Source organism: Suillus clintonianus, assembly GCF_016758775.1.
Source record: "Suillus clintonianus strain FC179 chromosome Unknown DEU56scaffold_170, whole genome shotgun sequence".
NCBI lineage: Eukaryota > Fungi > Basidiomycota > Agaricomycetes > Boletales > Suillaceae > Suillus > Suillus clintonianus.
In genome coordinates, this window is record NW_024539394.1 from 61,120 (window position 1) to 79,694 (window position 18,575).

Sequence of the window (18,575 nt, forward strand, 5' to 3'; positions counted from 1 at the left end):
GCATTGCCGTGCTCATAGCCGCGGGGGTCATAGCCTAAGCTTGATACGGTGTAGACCTGTTTCCTCGACTAGGTTACACTGATTAAGCTTATATTTACGCTGACTGAGACCGGGAACGATTTGCGTGATGATTTTTAGTAGTGAAATGCGTCCCTGCCGGACACCTACACGGCTCTTGCGGCTCATGCGGCCCAATTAGGGTTTTCACTAGCGCCTTTGGCAGGGGTTGCGATAAACACGCTTAGTAGCATTCCTGTTGCACCTCGGTCTCCATTCCGGTGATGCATCCTATAAAACCCAGATGTCAACCGCTCCATCACCACGTTAGGCTCTTGCATTCCCGTCCCTCCCCTGCACCGTTCAACCTTCAGGGAATCACGAAAAGTAATGTCCAAGGAGCAACATCTGACCACTCCTGCTGGTAAGGAGCTCGGTCGTTCACTAACTGACCTCGAGCCCGCCAAGCACCATGGCCCACCACGCAGTCTTTTGCGTTCCGTTTTTATAGTCGCCACTTGCACCGCCGCAATGGTGGTTAATGTGAGTCTCCACCATACCCCCTCTCGCAGATCCTTTGTGACATCTTTTTTTCATTGTAGATATCTAACTCTACTTCTGTATCTATTTCACTTCCAACCATTGAGAAGGATCTAGATATCGAGGAACAACAACTCCAGTGGCTCGTATCTGCATATTCTCTCAGTTCCGTGAGTTCATCTCCTTCTTTGTTGTCTAACCTTCATCATAGCTCACTTCACGTCAGGGTTGTCTTCTCTTGTTCTTTGGCAGATTGGCGGATCTTTATGGACGGAAAAAAGCCTTTATGCTCGGTACTCTTTGCCAGATTGCATTTTCTCTTGGTTGTGGCTTTGCACAAGGTGGGCGTGCCCCTTAATCTTTCTCATGTTCCGTCCGTTAACATTGCAATGACAGATGGTCTGACTCTCGCCGTATTACGTGGCTTCCAAGGTGTCGGAGGTGCTGCCACGATACCTTCTGCAGTGAGTAATTTGTTGCTGTTCAAAGCAAAATTATTCATCACTTTCTCAGCTCGGTATCCTAGCACATGCATTCCCTCCGTCTAGAGCACGTTCGATAGCATTCGCAACATTTGCGGCCGGCGCTCCTGTCGGTGGCGCATTCGGCATGATCATCGGCGGTGTCCTGACTCAAATTTCCTCGTGCGTCATGATACATGATTATTGATACATGATGCAGTATTCTCACGATGTCACGGCAGATCGCACTGGCGCTCCGTATTCTACATGGCTGCAGCGACTTCGGCTCTGATAGGCATTTCCGGACTAATTTCATTCGACGCCGATGTTCCATCGTCGGAAATAATTAAACGTGTTGACTGGATCGGCGCCTCGCTTGTCACTATCGGCTTGGTTTTGATTGTGTTCGTGCTTGGTCAGGGAGAAATTGCTTCAGATGGCTGGAAAACTCCTTGTAAGCACGCCACCGTAGCTTACCGATCATGACTAAAATCATTAACAGATATCATCGTGCTCCTTATTCTCGGCGTTATCATGGTTGCGCTATTCCTGGTATGGGAGCGGCACCTGGAACGGATTATCGACGAAGACCCAACGAAAGCGGCATCGATGTGGACACCGCCACCGCTCATGAAACTCTCTCTCTGGGCGCGGGCAAAGGGCCGGATGGCCGTTATCCTTGCCATCGCATTTTTGAATTGGAGTGCTTTCATTAGCTGGAGCTTCTGGGTTCAGGTACATCCATCTTCCGTTGCCAGACAGGAACGATGACGCTGACATATGGGTCCGTTCTAGCTGTACTATCAGAACTACCTGTTGCTCACACCGGTAGAAACCATGATCCGATTCATTCCCATGTTCATCGTTGGGTGTTTGTGTAACTTTTTCGTAGCGATGGTCGTTGCCAAATTGCCCTTGGTCATCTTTGCCCGTAAGGTTTCATGTGTGGCGTATTAATATGTGAAACTGACTCGTGATCCAGTTAGCGGAACCCTTCTGACTGCGACTGCCGCCATCTTATTTGCGCTGATTGACCCCACTGCAACTTACTGGGCCTTCGGCTTCCCGTCCACGGTTCTCATCGTGTTCGGCGCTGATTTCGTATACTCTTCCGGTACGATTTTCATCGCCAAAACCTCGTTGCCACATGAACACAGCGTCGCCGGAGCACTGTTCCAGACTATGACACAGGCAAGTTCCGGTCAATCAACTAACGCTGTCTTGTTCCAAGCTAACATGTTTTTGGGATAGATCGGAACTGCATTCGGTCTTACTATCTCCACGATCGTGTTCAACACCGTAGTTGACAAGGAATCTGCCAAGCTCGGTGTCACTGTCAACTCTAGTGGCACTAATGCGCCTATGTCTGCACAGCTCGTAGGGTACAAAGATGCGCAATGGACTTCTGCCGCGTTTGCTCTTATGGGTGAGAACTGCGCATTTGGCTTATCGAGAGCGCGTTATTCACGATTTTTTTTTGTTTTATAGCTGCGTTGTTGGCTGCACTTTTCCTCCGTAGTGTTGGGATCGTGGGACACCAGAGGGTCATCAGGCATGTTGACTCTGATCAGACTATGGCTGTACACCCTGGGTCTAGTCAAACTGAGTTACCGGCTATGCCCAACCCCAACTAAGCAAGAGATCGATATCCTATACCTAGCATGGACGACGGACGCTACTCATGCCATCACGGACTCCTATATGCCCCATTGCATTTATTCAAATCTCATTGCACCGCACCGCACTCCACTCGTTCCAGACTCCACAGGAACCCACAAACCCAATTCAACATTACCATTAATCGTATAACCAAGAGTTCCTCCTCTCCTTATGTAGTCAATAGCTATAGTTACGGTACCCGCGCACGCTGTCATTGTTGACTCTTTCATTGCATGTTCTTGTTTCTTTCTGTTGTTTTTTTTTCTTTTACCCGTAGAGCGTTAGCGTTACCCTCCCTTAAGTTGGGCCTTGTGTGCGTGACATGTAGTGTAGTGATGTCGCGATGATCATAACTTATTGATCCTTTTTCTGATTTGCAGCTATTTTTCGAAATTCGAACTTGACGGAACTTTTGCTTCGTTTTATTCTTAGATAGCGTTATCATAAAACGTTTGAGGTGGCTTGTAGGTTGTTCCCATGTGTACAGTATACTGGCCTTGGGCTCATTCTGCTTTCTGGCTTCCTCGACATTTAAAAGAATTAGAAGTCGAGGTGGCTAGAATGCAGGGTGGGCGCTTCGATTCGATTCGATTCGTTGTGGTGAATTGGCGTCGTAATGACAGCGTTGGTGCATGATGTTGCATGATACGGGCTCATTCTGCTTTCCAGCATCTTCAACATCTTTAGAATTAGAAGTTGAGGAGGCTAGAAAGCGGGATGGGTGCTTCGATTCGATTCAGTTCGGCGTACAATCGATCGTGGTGTCAGGAATCAGGACGGTATTTGGCAGATCTTTTAGGGTAGTTGGCGTGGAATGGATGGATTTAGATTTGGATGTTACTTACGGGAAGGTTCAAGATGAAGAAGGGATGACTATCTCTCTTCTGTATCTAGTCTTTGGACGAGATCGCTGTCGTTCAACGAATGTTGAACCTCGATGGGATGTCGAGCATCGTGGTCTTCCGTTTACGTGCCTCGGATTGCCGCAGTGCTTCTTGCTACTGACAGAGCTGTAAGACTTTTCTATGGCTCCGTAAGATTGGTATACCCTCTTAGAATTGGGTTGGAATAATGTACATGGCCGACAATTGCAATATACAATTGAGTGAGCTGATGATGGTTCGTGGATCGATAAACTGTTTGAGGAATTTATAAATATACCAATTATGTCATCGGTTCCACGGGACTGCTGACCCGACGCACACATAAGAGGAGAAGTTCATTACAATATAATATGGCTTGTTCGGTTGCGGCCATGATGAATCCTATAATAAATAGAGCTGGCGTTCTGCTGGTTATTTCTTTATTGCCACGTCCTTGCATTAACGCCCTCCTTGAGTCCTGTACCGCCAATTTTTCAGGAAACACGAGAAGTAATGTCCAAGGAGCTGGAGTCTAGCCAGGCCACTCAGGATCTCAACCTCGAGAAGACTCAGCACCATGTCGTCCAGCGCAGTCATTGGCGCTCCGTCTGCATCATTGCGACATGCACTGCTGCAATGGCGGTCAATGTATGTCCTCATCGTAATAATGTTCTGCGACAGTTTTGTGACATCTTTATCAATTACAGACCACTAATTCCAGTTCTATCTCTATATCGCTCCCAACTATTGAAAAGGACTTAAATATGAAGGAAGAAGAGCTGCAGTGGCTCGTATCTGCATATTCGCTCAGCTCGGTGCGCCTTCGTTTCGCTTCATCTTTCTGCGTTCCGGCTCACTTTCCACCTTAGGGCTGCCTTCTCTTGTTCTTTGGCAGGCTGGCGGATATCTATGGTCGAAAAACGGCGTTCATGATCGGTACGATCTGTCAGGTTGCATTTTCTCTTGGTTGTAGTTTTGCACAGAGTGAGTGAGCCTTTCCCTTGTCCGCCAGTTCCGTCCATTCACAGTGTCGTCACAGATGGTACCACCCTCGTCGTTTTGCGCGCCTTTCAAGGCCTTGGTGCCGCCGCTACAATTCCGTCTGCAGTGAGTATCTTGTCTACTCTGTGAACCGAAAGTTCTCATGCAGTGTTTTTGTCAGCTCGGTATCCTGGCACATGCGTTCCCTCCATCTAGGATGCGTTCAATAGCATTTGCAACTTTTGCAGCGGGTGCTCCTGTGGGCGGCGCATTTGGTATGATCATCGGCGGTGTTCTTACACAACTGTCCTCGTGCGTCATAAATTATGTATGCGCGACGGTGTATTTTTTATATTCTCATGCAGGACCCATTGGCGGTCCACATTCTATTTGGTTGCAGCGATGTCTGCTCTAGCTGGTGTTTCCGGTATGATTTCGTTCGATGCCGATGTTACCTCGATCGAAGCTGTCGACTGGATCGGCGCCTCCCTCGTCACCATTGGTTTGGTCCTGATTGTATTTGTACTTGGTCAAGGGGAAGTTGCTTCTCAAGGCTGGAAAACTCCGTGTAAGAGGACCTCGTCTGTACCATATATTTGCGTTATCGCTAAATTACGCGATTATCGCCAGATATTATTGCGCTTCTAATCGTCGGCGTTTTCATGGTCTCGCTGTTCTTGCTTTGGGAGCGATACTTGGAGCAAATTAGTGATGATCCATCAATGACACCGTCCGCATGGACGCCACCGCCATTGATGAGACTCTCACTTTGGACACGAGCCAAGGGCCGGATGGCCATTATCCTTGTGATCGCATTCTTAAATTGGAGTGCCTTCATTAGCTGGAGCTTCTGGGTTCAGGTACGTCCACGTTCCGTTCCTCGGCAGGCACGATGTCACTGACTATGTTCCGTCCTAGCTGTATTACCAGAACTACCTGTTGCTCACACCGATACAAACGATGATCCGGTTCATTCCATTGTTCGTTGTCGGCTGTTTGTGCAACGTTTTTGTTGCAATGTTTGTTGGCAAATTGCCTTTGGTCGTCTTTGCAGGTACGACTCTATGCGAGGAATATTATTACACGTGGGGGCTGACTCGTGTTTCAGTCAGTGGAACGCTAGTGACAGCACTGGCCGCCATCCTCTTTGCGTTGATTGATCCGTCTGCGACGTATTGGGCCTTTGGCTTCCCGTCCACGGTTCTCGTCGTGTTCGGCGCTGATTTTGTGTTTTCCTCTGGCACAATTTTCATCGCCAAAAATGCGCTTCCACACGAGCGCAGCGTGGCCGGAGCGCTGTTTCAAACTATGACGCAGGTAAGTGGCGATGCAACATCCGCGGCTATCCTGTTGTAAGATCAATTTCTTTGGGATAGGTTGGCACTGCAGTCGGTCTCACTGTATCTACGCTTGTGTTTAACATCGTGGTCAAAAACGAGGCTGCTGACGTTGGTGTTGCCGTCAACTCTGCTGGCACCAACGCGCCGCAGTCCGCACAGCTTAAGGGGTATAGATCTGCGCAATGGACGGGCGCTTCGTTTGCGCTTATGGGTGAGCAATGCGAATTCAGCATGTGTTGAGTGTGTCTTCAATGTTGACGTCTTGTCCTTGTGAATAGCGGCACTGCTGGCAGCGCTTTTCCTCCGTGGTGTTGGGATTGTCGGAGACAAGAAAACTATCAAGCATGATGACCAAAGCCCTAAGGCCTGAGCACACGCACCCCCTTCTCAATCGTACTCCATTCCCGAATCGAACCCTAATTCAACATCAGAGGGAATCGTCTTCTGTCACTAATTCTTCATACCACCTTACACTCATTACCACTGGCATTACAACTCTCTAGCAATTTTCTGTCGTTTCGTTGCTTACCTGTAGGGCGTGACCCCCTGCTTTTCTTGATTTTGTGCGGTATGTATACCTACAACTTGAAGTACCAGATTGATGATAAACTCATACATCCTAACTTGCAGCGGTTGCATGGCAATTCTTTTGTTCCCTCCCCGTACTCCATGACAAGACATCGACCTACAAGTGTTTTCGTAGTATTGCACGTAGAATGGAATTCAGTATGGTTTGGTGTTCTTACGTGGTGAGCCGCGAGCACGAGACTCGTGTCGTGCCTTCTCCCCTTGATTCCCACGGCATGCGGATACGTTGTGTCAGTTAAACGAGCCATGCACCACTTGAGTTCGTTAGATCGCCGTGGTAGATGGAATGGACAAGTTCTGTGCGTGCATTCCCTTGATGACTGTTACTGGTACGTTTATTTGGGATACAAGGTACACCTGATGGCTTTGGAATGTCGATTGTCATGAACCGAGTCTGGACTCTGGACGGCAATCAGGAATGATAGCCTGGCAATGATGCACACAGCTGAGGCTTCCGACGGTGGCATGACGTCGACTGTCATATTTTCTGACTTGAATGCGTGGCGCATTGTTCTACCCAGTGGATTGAGTCAGAATAATATTTCCTGACATGTGGGCCTCTTTAGGCTTCAAAGCTTCAGTACAATCACAGCGCAGCGTGCTTGTCACACGTAATATGTCGCACCAGGGACATGCTCAAGCATTACTGCCCCTGGTGGACCATGGATATCATTTACCGATTCCCGAGGTGACTCAGGTTCGCTGGGACCAATGATTATATTAACTTCGATCGGAGCAGGGATGCCCCAGAAGTTCACGCCCCTGGTCAAGAGTACGGTCGCCCGATCCCGATGAACAATAGACTTCAGGACGGTATTGCAAAGTGAAAGGTACCTCGACCAAAATCAGTCATCACCCAACGGGGCGCAATGAATACTACGGTTGCCTAATTAGGACGACCTTATTGTCAAGCCCCCCCCTACCCATCGGAATGCTCACACGATATAGTATCCGATATGCAGTTCGCTATTGCTAGCTGGCTTGCTTATTGTCTACGTCAACATTAATGCGGGCTCCAAGCGCGGCGGACGTGTGGCACGTTTCAGTCGGACACGGTGATATTTTGGTGACAATTAGATTTGGGTCGGAACATACGGGATTTTGAAGTGTTCTCTCGATGGTCAAGTCGCAGTACAAAAGTATAAAAGTGCTCTGAAACTGCATACGACTTCCATCAACTCAACTCAGCCTACTTTTGATTCTCGTCCATTAGCAGTTCATCCAACTGCCATCTCCCAGACAACAGCTTTCTACACTCGTAAAAGCCACACCCTCGTCTTTTCCATCCGCAATGGACTCATTCTCAAACATCTTCGCTGTGTTGTCCGCTTCAAAGGCCGACGATGAGAGAAGCCCTGCATCGTCGACGCCAGTTGAGGAAGAGTCGCAGTCAGGCTCGGGAGGTTGTTACTGCGTCATTGCATGAGCGCGAGCAAACATTATGTACGCTGTCTTGTTCATAAACGCATGTAAGTTGCGATGGTCATTTAATTCGCGGGAAGATGGCTTACCGTCGTTTTTTTGGTCGCAGCTCCAGAACGCCACGACTGCTCCATGATACCTGGAACGTCCTACATCCTCTGTAGTGTTTAATCTACAGCAGGATTTAAATTTCATGAGCGATACCACCACTTCACTTCATTCCACCCCACTTTACTTGTTACAACACACTTCGTTCAACATGTTTCGACCCTTCGTTCACCATTTTTGTTGTATTATTTCATCGGATTCTTCGGAGTTAGGTTAGGTATCTTGGGTACAGGTACCTTACAGGAGATATATTTTGAGACTGCCGGATATTCTGGGACGCACATATAATTAGCTATATCTGTAGCACCTGGAGAGAATGAACGAACGATATTTACCTGTTATACACGCTGCTAAGCTGAGACCCTGTTTAAACTTTGCGTGTGTGTCAGGTTGTCATGATCGCTCGAGGGAAATAAAAAGACACAAACAGCTATTTACACGCATTCTATCGATATCCATGCCATGTTGGTTAATGTCTCCATATTCATTGCTCATGCTGAAATTGAGTGCGACGTACTGGATTTGAAGTGTTCAAGGACGTCGTGCAGGTGAATGTCATGAACGTGAATAATGTTGCAGTCCGCAGACAAAGTTTGTCATCAAGCCGTCACGGTGATGTAATTCCGTGCGAAGTGACAAGAACGAAGATGTCGTCTATGCGTGCGGCAGATGTCTTTTTTTGGGGGTATGTAGTAATGGTCAAAATGAGACGGGGCCACTCCCGATGTTTGGAAAAACTGGGTAGTGTTGGTTTCATTGCTCAAAGTGCAAGATACCATGTCTAGAGGAACTTGACAATATTATTAATGGGCTCGACTGTTGGTGAGGACGCAAAACAGGCGAGCTAGACGGACTCGGAAGCTCATGCTGGCAGAGATCCAAAGGTGTTTCAGGCCACTTGAGAGATACGGGAAAGCGGGTAAAGAGGTCCAGTGATGTGTCCTCAGTCTCATCTGATTGGTTTCGCTAGGTGAAACACAGAGTAGAGTTCTGGGGGGTCAAGCCCCTCATTAATGCTCCAAACCGATAGGCTAAGGGAGAAATGCGAAATGTGGCTGCTGATTCGAAAACAACAGCGGTCAGAATTGAAACGTCGAAGCTTAAATTTAAGTTCAAGAGTGATGATTGGTACCAACCTACCATGGGTCTCCGTTCAGCACGAAACAGACTACTAGTACTAATATGTCGTTTAGTAACTGCCAAACTGGCAACTGCTAGCTGATCAACGTTCAATGTCCAACAACCAACTTGAAGCCATAAATCTACCGACCCCGGTGTAAAATTACGGTGCACAAGGAGGCAGCGCAAAAGATGCATATGCATAAGATTAGATACCAACGAAGCTCCTAGAATTTCGTTCAAGACCCCAAAGACCTATCGTGTTTTTGCAAAGGCTTTGGATTCTCGATCATACGATGCAGCTCATCGTCCAAGCCCCGAATGGAGGATAGTGCATCATCAAAGTCAGCCTGAGCGATTAGATAGACAGTCACAAGGAATTCTTGTCCGCTCTGCAATGATTCCAAAGCCTTATGTACATCTCGAGCGAGATCCGCTAGCCCACCGTTCAAAAAATTGTTATCCCGGCTTCGCAGATACTGTCTAGTCACTGTCACGACGTCTGGTACTACCATGATAGGACCAGGCCAGATGAATTTCATTTCCTCGCCCCATATTGTCCTGACGAGTGTCCACAACCTCTCCTGGGCAGGGCTGAGAGAGAGAACCTTGTCTGACGGATCGATACACGCGAAGATCCCAGCAAGGTAGAATTCGTGAATCCAATTCTTGAGTTCCAGAGCCTTCTCGACTAGAGAAGCGCACCGCTCGAGATGACCATCACGGGCTAGACGTTTACGCCACTCATCATTCGTTGCCAGGGCAAAGATGAGGTGGGTGTAGCAGCAGTCTCGACTGTAGTGGAAAGAGGCGTCGGAAAGACTGTTATGGACTGTCTGGTCATGATTGGGATGTACGGCAGTTAAAATAGCGCAAGAAAGCTTGTCCAGGAGTGTTGCATCCACACCCGGTGGCATCGACTCATGCGTGATGGAAGCTAGTTCTTCTCGAGCATCAGAAACAGCTCTCAGCGCAGCATGCCGGACTCGCGGAGGTCTGGTGGAGCCCATACAGCGGATAAGCGCCGTGATGTAGGGGCCTCGTTTCGTAGAGCTTCCTAGTCCACGCATGGCACTCAGCGCGAGCAGAGCATCACCTTCTGTCTCATCATCTCCTTTGTTGCCTGCTTCGTCCGCTAGGTAGTCGATAAGCCAGTCAAATTCTTCATATTTGGGCGCTAGCCCGTTACTGTGACACCACCGCAGATCACCATTCCAAATCAAGCGTTCATCGTCCGGAAGTGAAGACCAACGGCAATACCCATGGACAACCATTGTTCTTAGAGCGGTGCGTGCGTCAGCCCTATGCTTTTGTTCATCGACCTCTTTCTGTGTATTCATCAGCTGTTTGCAGGCGTTATGGCTGTCCACGAACGCATCGCGAATGAAACGGCTCTTGCCTCCCCAACAATCCCGGGTATAAACGTCTCTCCAGCGAAGGCGTAGACGGATTTTCAGCGACTGGCTGCAAAGATGGGCCATGGCCTTGCCACACTTCACAAATACCTCCTCCCTGTCACGACACGCCTCGAAGTTATCACGTAAGCGTGCATAGATTGCAGAAGCATCAAGGTCCCGCGGCCATTGCACGAGAGGTACCATCGCAGCTGCAGCCTCGACAACTTCTGGGTGCGTGGACGTCTCTAGTATCCAACGGATGGCAGACAATTTAATGGATGTGCCATCAGGAGTCAAAGTTCTGCCCAATCTGCCCAACCTGTACGGGAGGAAATGGACGCAGATTGCTAGGATTTTTTTGCAGATAGCCCCCAATAGCTCTGCTCCTGGTGTCTGGAAAGGACTGTCCGGACGCAACATCGACACAAAGATAGTGCCTGCATAAATGAGGATGCCAAGTGCTGTGGTGGAGATGATGACGCTGGATATCGTCGTTTGCTGCATCCACATGTTGGCGCTGAGTGACAAACCGAAGAGGAGCAGGGAGATCTGGAGGAGGATAAGGAACACCTGCAAGACCGTCTGGAGGTGAAAATATTCCAGCCCATCCAGTTTCCTCTGTCTCTGCATGCAGCGTGCCTCTAGAGACCCTCTTCCGCGAGCTGCCTTGTACGAATTGAGCCATTGCTTTCCCATCACAGCCCCAAACGCGGCCAAAACGCTAAATGAGAGACTGGCATAGGCGAGTGTTTGCGTCCAGATAGTCGAAGGAGGATACCCCGTGGACGAGGAAAGATTGCTGATATCATTTACAGCGCTTGTGCCGTTAGCTGTCATTTGGATCAGGTGGAGCAGGAGCATGTTGGTGGTCTCTCCCGGGTTAGGCTGCATTCCGATTATGAAAGTAGAGTTGACGGCTGAGAATAAGCCAGCCTGGTTCGCCTGTTAGATGTGCATAGACAAGGCATATAAATGAGCGCACAAAAGTCAAGATGATGCCCATATCGCCATTCGCACGCTCAAGGAAGTCAGCGTCATATTCCGTCGAAACCTTGTCGTACGTCGCCCAAAACTTTGAATCAACGTCTTTATCATGTTCTTGAGTGATGGGAAGCGCTTGACGGTCGTTGAGGATCTGTTCATCGGCTCTTGACCTTTGACCCCGCGGAGTCAGACCTCGGATATCCCGTACCAATTAATTGACACTTACACATCCTTAGCAGGGCCTACCTCAACGGCCACAGGAGGTTCCTCGCTTGCTGTACGCTGTTTGATCCTATCCCTGTTAGTAAGTCCGTAAGTGTCGCACTCATCCCAGTCTAGCTTGGCACTCGCTCGCTCGTTGGGAGGCCGGTGTCGACAGGTGCAGAACAGTGTCGTGGTGAAGGGCTTTCCATGTTATGGACTGTGGTGGATATAAAAGTTGAAGCAGGACGGGAGAGATGGTAGAACTTGAAGTGTATGATTGCTGTGCCGGCGTCAAAGCGTACTCATTGAATATTGCGGAATCATGCGAGAATCACATATGCTTCTTGTCCGTTGCCAAAGCCTCCAAATTGCTCCAATGCAAGAAGCAGTCCTCGAAGGGGTGCGCATAACTTCTCGTCGTCGAAAAAATCGTTCACAGCACTAGCCTGTGAAGAAATGAGCTGGAATTCTACTCGAGCTTGAGGCCTGTGAGTGTTCGAATCGCCGTGACGCACTGTCTGAGTCGAGGGAGCATCTGAAGTGATCTTGCAAAATTGGTTTGCAAAATTTAAATGGGCCCTTGAGATTTTGCCATCGTGCCGCACGGGCCCTATACGTAACAGTGTCCGATCATATAATGCCTACATCTATGGTGGATGTTTGGTTACAGTTCGACTTCCCGAGATGCCGGACAGATTTTCAACGTCCGATTGCTGTTTGGTTTCAGTAATATTGTCTCTTCGTGTATATCCCTAGTTATATTCTACTAGAGTGATTTTGTCCAGAATGGCAATCTAAATTCCTCAGCGGGCCCGAGGGGGTTGTAAGTTGTGAATCCGTGGTTCATTGTAGCAATATATCTTCTCATTGAACCACTGACGCAGGCTGGCGCTTCAAGGCTTGCTCTAATGCCCAACCCGCAAGGCAAAAACGGGAGAGGTGTTGTTAGTCGTAAGTGCATTTGAAACTGGGTTCAGTTAACTCAATCACACTGGCGCTAATTACTTTGCAGCTCCAGATGCAATCATAAGACCGCTTGTAGAGCAGTATGTTGCCAATGGTTACAGCAATCAAGAGATCATCTCTCGTCTTCGGGCACACCAGGAGACTAGCAAGTTCAATATATCGTGAGTCATAGCTACCTAAACATACCTTCAAACAGAGCTTCTGATGTTTGAATTATCAGACTGAGCCTCTTGAAAAAGCGACGTTCACAGTGGGGAGTTACTGTCTGCCCGTGGTCAAGCACACACAATTGAAAGCATTGGACCTGCCATCGAGCGTGTTCGTCAACGGTTCCCCAAACAGGGCTCGCACGACATGAAGCAAACCCTTAGGCAAGAGGAACATATCATGGTTCCAAGGTTGTATATGATGTTCTGTCGCTACACATTTACACTGATTGAATTGTTTTCAGAGACTTAATACTGCGGTACATGAACCTTCACCATCCAGATGAAGTTCAGCGCCGGAAGAGTCGCCGGCTCAAACGCAGCACTTTTTGGACTGCAGGTCTTCACGACATTTGGGTTTTTGACCAACACGACAAGTGGCGTCGTTTTCAGCTCTTCCTACATGTTGGTATCGAGCCGTTCTCAGGGTGAATACTCTGGCTCAAGATCTGGTGGACCAATCACAATCCACGCTTGATCTGTGGCTGGTATTGTGACACGGTCCAAAGCCTTGGAGGTAATTATTTGCATCCAGTCTCAATTGTCAGCCTACTAATGCAATCATTCAAGCTATGCCTCTCGTTACCCAAAGCGATCCGGGCACAGAGAACAACGGGATTGCGAACGGTCACACCATGCTTCGTCATCTTCAAGATCCAGGTCTAGCACGCACCCTGCAGCACAAGTTCAGAGGCGACCATCGCAATATAAAGCCAGAAATTTTCTGGAGCCAATTGCGCCTGTCGCTGGACTCCGGGTTTCGAAGATATTCTCGATTTCGGTTTGAGTGCAGGCATCTATAACCCGGATGATGCACTCGAAAGGTTCTTCTTTTATGTCTTTGATACTTCTTGCACTAACACTGTGTGGAACATAGACTTGTATTTCACTTTGTTTTCATTCCGTGGCTCCAGCATGAGCTCGATCTTTTTGCCGATAAGTTCAACAACACTAAACCCCGCTTCAACATGCACAAAATCCTACCACATGGTCGCCCCAATGATATCTTCGATTGCCCTGAGAAATTTGATTGTCGGGACTTCTCTGTAAGCTGTCAGACACATTCTTGTCCATATATTAATGTTTTGCAGGTGATCGTCGATAATTCCTCACTTGAGGAGGTCCGGAAAACATACGCTCCTTCCGATCACCCCGTTTTTCTCTTGGTACCCCAGGAATTCTCCCAGCAGGCTACGGCATTCATGTCTGAGCTCGGTCATACTGTACTGACTCGTGACAATATCTGGGACGTGTATTCAGGTCTTCTTATGTGCTTTCGAGCCATTGAAGGCGAGGATCCCATTCGAAGTGTCATCACCGCACAGCCAAAGATCCCATGCGACGGTGAAAAACTAATTGGGTCTGAGGAGATGGATGTTCTGGATTTACCGCCATTTGTTGAAGGGGCTGGATATCGTGTACCCACTGGTGAATCTGCGGCAGTCAACTCATCAGATGAAGAGTCTGACTTCTACGAGTTTACCTGGACAGATGAGGAGGCAATTTAGATTCAGCAAGTCGAGTAGTACTGTAGTCTATCTTAGTCCGCATCTGTTGGTGCCATTGATATTGTAGTACAATTGATTTCCTGTTTGAGGCTGGTATCACTGGTGTCAGTATCGCATACCACCTTATTGAACTCTTCTTGCTTTTCCTCGAACAACTGCTCAGGATCGTGATGCTCAAAGCAAGAAAATTCTGTTAGTTGGTCTCATGCTGATCATGGTGTCTTCTGACGTGTTCGAGTCAGGCTCAGTCGGTCGGTCCAGTGCATCGAAGGGCTAGCTATCATGCTACAGGATCTGGGAAGACAGACACCTTTATTTGATCACTTGAGAATCACACTTCAAAAGAACAACCGTGACTGCAAATCACTTGGACTATTATATGTCTAACATGGTTCAAAAGCCTCCAGCATCCCTTGCTCGTCCTCTGAATCCACCATGGCAGACTTTACCCCCATGAATCCAAACAGCTGGAGACTTTGTCAGCGTTGCAACACACAGCTTCGAATCAACTGTACCATTTACATACGTGCGTGGTAAAGACGGCTCAGGCCGTACATGTTGCCCGACCTGCACAAAGCATTACGAGGGACGTAAAGCTATAGAACAGACTCGAGGCCAGCAAGCTACAAGCATTGGTGAGTCCAACTTTGATGAGTCCGAGTCGTCCAAAACTAATCAAATTCATTATCATTCATGTCACAGACTTCACAGCTGCTGAGGGGCCCTCGAGACCTGAGCTGGTAAAAGCAATGTCAGCAGCGCAACGTGGAGGTTTGTCATGCTCTGAGGGCTTCCGGTTTGTGTACGAAGCTTAATAGTACTATCTTATAGACAACATCTTTCCCAGTCAGCGCTTTGGCCATCCAGCCCACACGCTGGCAGGTGACCGCGGAAAAATGCTTCCTCCTCCAGTTCCTGCACACACAAGCATGGGATATACGCCCAATCATGCCGTGCACCAGCTGCATCGCAGCAAGATGGCTCAGGCAGCATCGTCAGGCCGCTTCCATCAAGTCATGATTCGAGTTGCCTTACATCACCTGAAACCAGAGGGAAAGTCGGGCACAGTGTTAGTTGGTGTAGGTTATATTAATTCTAACTCGCACTGCTCTCAACTTGCGAAATTTACAGAATATCGAACGTGATGTGCGTGTTGCGCTCAACATTACCCTAGCTCAGCTCCAGTCCGAGGTAATCAACCAGCTCGAACCATTATGGGCAGAGTGGTCGCGCAGCCACTCTCTCTCCCTCTATAGCCTGGAAATGCACAAATCACCAAAGTTGATTCTTTACGACCCGAGACAACCATCCATTGGTGCTAATGAACCAGTCCTACAAGAATTCTTCGTGCATGCAACACCCAAGGACCCCACACCCAAATTTTTTGCAAACGCCCGTGTCGCCATCCTTCTTGTAATGACAAATGCGCAGTTCGAGGATGTGTTGCTCTGGCAAGAGCAATGTGTCAATGTAGGTCTTTTTTCATGTTTTCAGTGATACTTTTCACACTTAGCTCAATCTCACAGAACATTGCACCAAGTGTCGACGCTGATGTGCAAAATGTACTAACATCAGCCTCTAGTATCCCTGCAAAGAAAAGGGTACTGCAAAGTCAAGGTAGCAGCAACGATTCTAGCCCATCGCCACCACGCCGCCCTGCACGCAAGCGCTCCAGGAAGGTGAGTTGAGGTGCTCGTATATTGGCAGGTCTAACCATATTTGATACCACAGTTTCCGATATCTGAAATTAGCGAGGTCCTGGCAGGTGACGATGTCTCAAAGGATGAAGACCAATCCAATGTCTGTGGCGGCCCTTCAAAGCTGGAACAGTCGCAACCTGTCTTAGCAGCAAGCGCTCTCATATCAAAAAAACTCTTCTTACCCAGCCAATCTCAACTACAAGCGGCCATGAAAGCTCAGGGAAATGTTAGAAAACAAGCATCCTCTACTATAGGTACGTGCCTTGAACTTTTAGAATCGCTCAACTAGCTCACATTATGTGATGACAGGTGCTGGATGTGTCCCTATCACCTTTCGTCTCTTCGACATCCCTTCCATTGGCTTCGCAGCGCTCGTTTCTACACCATTCAGTACTACTGATAGCAAGTACACTGTCGCCGCACTCACCATCGACACCAGCTCCAAATCTATGATTGGCTTGGCAGGAAGCTTCAAAACGTGTCACCCTGCCTTGATTTCAAATGCAGACGTTGTCCCATCCATGTCTACATCACTGCCACCATCTGTTCTGTCAGCCGAGCAGGTTGTAGCTAAACGCGTGTTTTTTCGGAAGGGCCAAACCATGGGGCGTTGCCGCTTTGCAAGGGAGGATGAGCTGGAAAAGACACTCGACGAGGTGAATTGCCTTTACTGGGGCACATCATTGCTCGGTATGGCGTACACCTTCGTTGACGAGATGCTCAAGACTGGCAATGTGAGCCAAGATGTCGTGGTTGAGTTACCACGTCTAAGGCTGGTTCGTGCGGCACTAGCCATTCCCGATGACCCCAACAACGACCTCGGCGCAAACTATCTCATCGAGGAGCGGATTAGCGGAAAATTCGTCAAGTACATCAACAACAACTCTGCCGTCCCCGCCCATAGTCTAGAGGGCAGAGAAGCAGTCATCGGACTGTTTTTATGCTTTGTTCAACACGTGCAATATCACCTTACTAACAACATGGTATATCTATCTGATTTCCAAGGCGAGTCCTCAACCCCTCACCTGACTGTCACCCACAGCTAACTGACTGCGCTTGGCATAGGTTCTGGTAACCTCCTTACAGATTGCCAAGTGCTAACAGGCTCGTGAGTTTGTACCTACTACTAAGCCTTGGACTGTCATACTAACACGAGCCTTCTCTAGAGCTTTCATGAACAATTTCGGTGGAGGAAACTGCACATCTGCTTTTAACAGTTTCAAGACCACACATATATGTAATAAGTTCTGTCGTGTTTTGGCTTGCAACCTTATGTTATGTAGCATTTTAGCACTCGGCGCACTACCATTCTTGCTGTATAAAATTACCTGATCATAGTGTTCATCTTGCGAGTTACTTTGGCTTGTAGATCGCCTCATTGACGTGAACATCAGTACTACAGAATCATGTACTCTGTCACTTTCATGGCCAAGCAGAGTGCTACTAAGAGACCGCGATAGAACTAAGAGACTGCGATAGAGATGCATGCGTGAGGCTGTCACTGAAGTGCATTGCAAAAGCAAAAGTAGACAGTGGTATATACTTATATCTAATTCTTCCTGGCCCTCGTGCGCTACGAAATGCGAACGGAGCTGCTCGGTGTTTGCGCTCACGAAGAAGCTGAATTGGGTGAGGATCACGGTCCAGACGTCATCAGGGCGGAGGATGAGCCCACAATGATTGTTGTATGCCTCAAGCACGGTATGCACGAATCCGTTGGGCTTTGGCATGACATCACGCACCACATTGAGCTCGATGGGGAGGGACGTGTGAAGGAGCTCAAGACAACGTGTGAATTGCTCAGGGGAGATCTTTTCGAGAACGGTAAGGTAAGGGTTTTGGTGAAGAGGGATCTGAAGACGATAGTCTTCTGTAAAAGACTCGGCGGGGTGCGTGGCGGGACAGAATGAAGTCACGCCAGGAGGAAATTGTTGAGTCTGAGAATAGATCTGGTGCTCAGTATGATTCAACATTGGGAATGAGATGAACATACCGTGGAGAGCGGGGACAGAAACTCAAAGATGCCGCAGAACTAGCTGTAGAGGATATTGGGGAGAACTCATGAGGAGACATGGCGTGTGTGGGGATGTGGTTGAGATGACTCTCTGATGCCGTTTCTGAAGCCTTGAATGGTTGATCAGTGACTTGTACTAGAAGTATCTGCAAGCGCTGATGGGACGTGTGATCCCTTTAAGTTATGAGCCGATTTATCTAACACGTGTCATGAATGACGCACCTTACATCCACGGGCTCCTCAGGGAGAATAAATTCTTGCATGTCGCCATCATTGACTACGACATAATCGTGCATGCTAGTAGCATCATCCAAGCTCGTCAGACTGAACAGAAATGCCGGTAGCATTGAGTGGGATATGGAGTGACAGCCATCGTCCCATATAAGGAGATCCGTAATGGAACGGGTCACGTGAACGTCTGGAAACCTTGTCAAGCAATTGCAAGGTAACTAGGGATATACAATATACATCAAATAAATAAAACGAAGAAACAATATTCCTCAAACCAAAACAGCGAT

The 18,575-nt window shown here is 48.2% G+C and overlaps 5 protein-coding genes across 5 annotated transcripts; 4 read left to right on the top strand and 1 right to left on the bottom strand.

The window, feature by feature from the left end:
• Nucleotides 1–387: 387 nt before the first annotated feature.
• Nucleotides 388–2,632, top strand: DEU56DRAFT_919537 (major facilitator superfamily domain-containing protein; the record flags this gene model as incomplete). Its single annotated transcript, XM_041358279.1, has 11 exons — nucleotides 388–540; nucleotides 600–707; nucleotides 764–878; nucleotides 934–1,001; nucleotides 1,051–1,181; nucleotides 1,241–1,452; nucleotides 1,501–1,733; nucleotides 1,794–1,929; nucleotides 1,981–2,216; nucleotides 2,250–2,424; nucleotides 2,487–2,632. The coding sequence occupies 11 exons, from the start codon at nucleotides 388–390 to the stop codon at nucleotides 2,630–2,632; spliced, it is 1,713 nt and encodes a 570-aa protein (XP_041201500.1).
• A 1,310-nt stretch (nucleotides 2,633–3,942) lies between these two features.
• Nucleotides 3,943–6,649, top strand: DEU56DRAFT_841765 (major facilitator superfamily domain-containing protein). Its single transcript, XM_041355011.1, has 11 exons — nucleotides 3,943–4,168; nucleotides 4,228–4,335; nucleotides 4,390–4,504; nucleotides 4,560–4,627; nucleotides 4,683–4,813; nucleotides 4,867–5,069; nucleotides 5,132–5,361; nucleotides 5,420–5,555; nucleotides 5,610–5,818; nucleotides 5,878–6,052; nucleotides 6,120–6,649. The coding sequence occupies exons 1-11, from the start codon at nucleotides 4,034–4,036 to the stop codon at nucleotides 6,209–6,211; spliced, it is 1,602 nt and encodes a 533-aa protein (XP_041201501.1). The 5' UTR covers nucleotides 3,943–4,033; the 3' UTR covers nucleotides 6,212–6,649.
• Nucleotides 6,650–11,156: 4,507 nt separating this feature from the next.
• DEU56DRAFT_699092 (uncharacterized protein) lies at nucleotides 11,157–11,565 on the bottom strand (the record flags this gene model as incomplete). Its single annotated transcript, XM_041347289.1, has 2 exons — nucleotides 11,157–11,408; nucleotides 11,458–11,565. Coding segments are annotated over 2 exons (360 nt in total), but the record flags the coding sequence as incomplete, so codon positions are not given.
• Nucleotides 11,566–12,571: 1,006 nt separating this feature from the next.
• DEU56DRAFT_874297 (uncharacterized protein) lies at nucleotides 12,572–14,663 on the top strand (the record flags this gene model as incomplete). Its single annotated transcript, XM_041355935.1, has 10 exons — nucleotides 12,572–12,614; nucleotides 12,682–12,790; nucleotides 12,850–12,872; nucleotides 12,910–13,027; nucleotides 13,081–13,240; nucleotides 13,283–13,352; nucleotides 13,406–13,577; nucleotides 13,713–13,881; nucleotides 13,927–14,312; nucleotides 14,582–14,663. The coding sequence occupies 10 exons, from the start codon at nucleotides 12,572–12,574 to the stop codon at nucleotides 14,661–14,663; spliced, it is 1,332 nt and encodes a 443-aa protein (XP_041201503.1).
• A 179-nt stretch (nucleotides 14,664–14,842) lies between these two features.
• On the top strand, nucleotides 14,843–17,375 carry DEU56DRAFT_748824 (uncharacterized protein; the record flags this gene model as incomplete). The annotated part of the gene is given in 8 exon segments (XM_041349382.1): nucleotides 14,843–15,038; nucleotides 15,055–15,114; nucleotides 15,175–15,412; nucleotides 15,600–15,805; nucleotides 15,838–16,022; nucleotides 16,075–16,297; nucleotides 16,353–17,074; nucleotides 17,175–17,375. Coding segments are annotated over 8 exon segments (2,031 nt in total), but the record flags the coding sequence as incomplete, so codon positions are not given.
• Nucleotides 17,376–18,575: the final 1,200 nt, after the last annotated feature.

Bases quoted from the DNA above. Each gene is read 5' to 3' on its own strand.
- DEU56DRAFT_841765 (XM_041355011.1), top strand. From the start codon at position 4,034: ATGTCCAAGGAGCTGGAGTCTAGCCAGGCCACTCAGGATCTCAACCTC. The intron at 4,336-4,389 runs GTGCGCCTTCGT...TTTCCACCTTAG, and splicing joins CTGCATATTCGCTCAGCTCG to GGCTGCCTTCTCTTGTTCTT. The intron at 5,070-5,131 runs GTAAGAGGACCT...GATTATCGCCAG, and splicing joins TCAAGGCTGGAAAACTCCGT to ATATTATTGCGCTTCTAATC.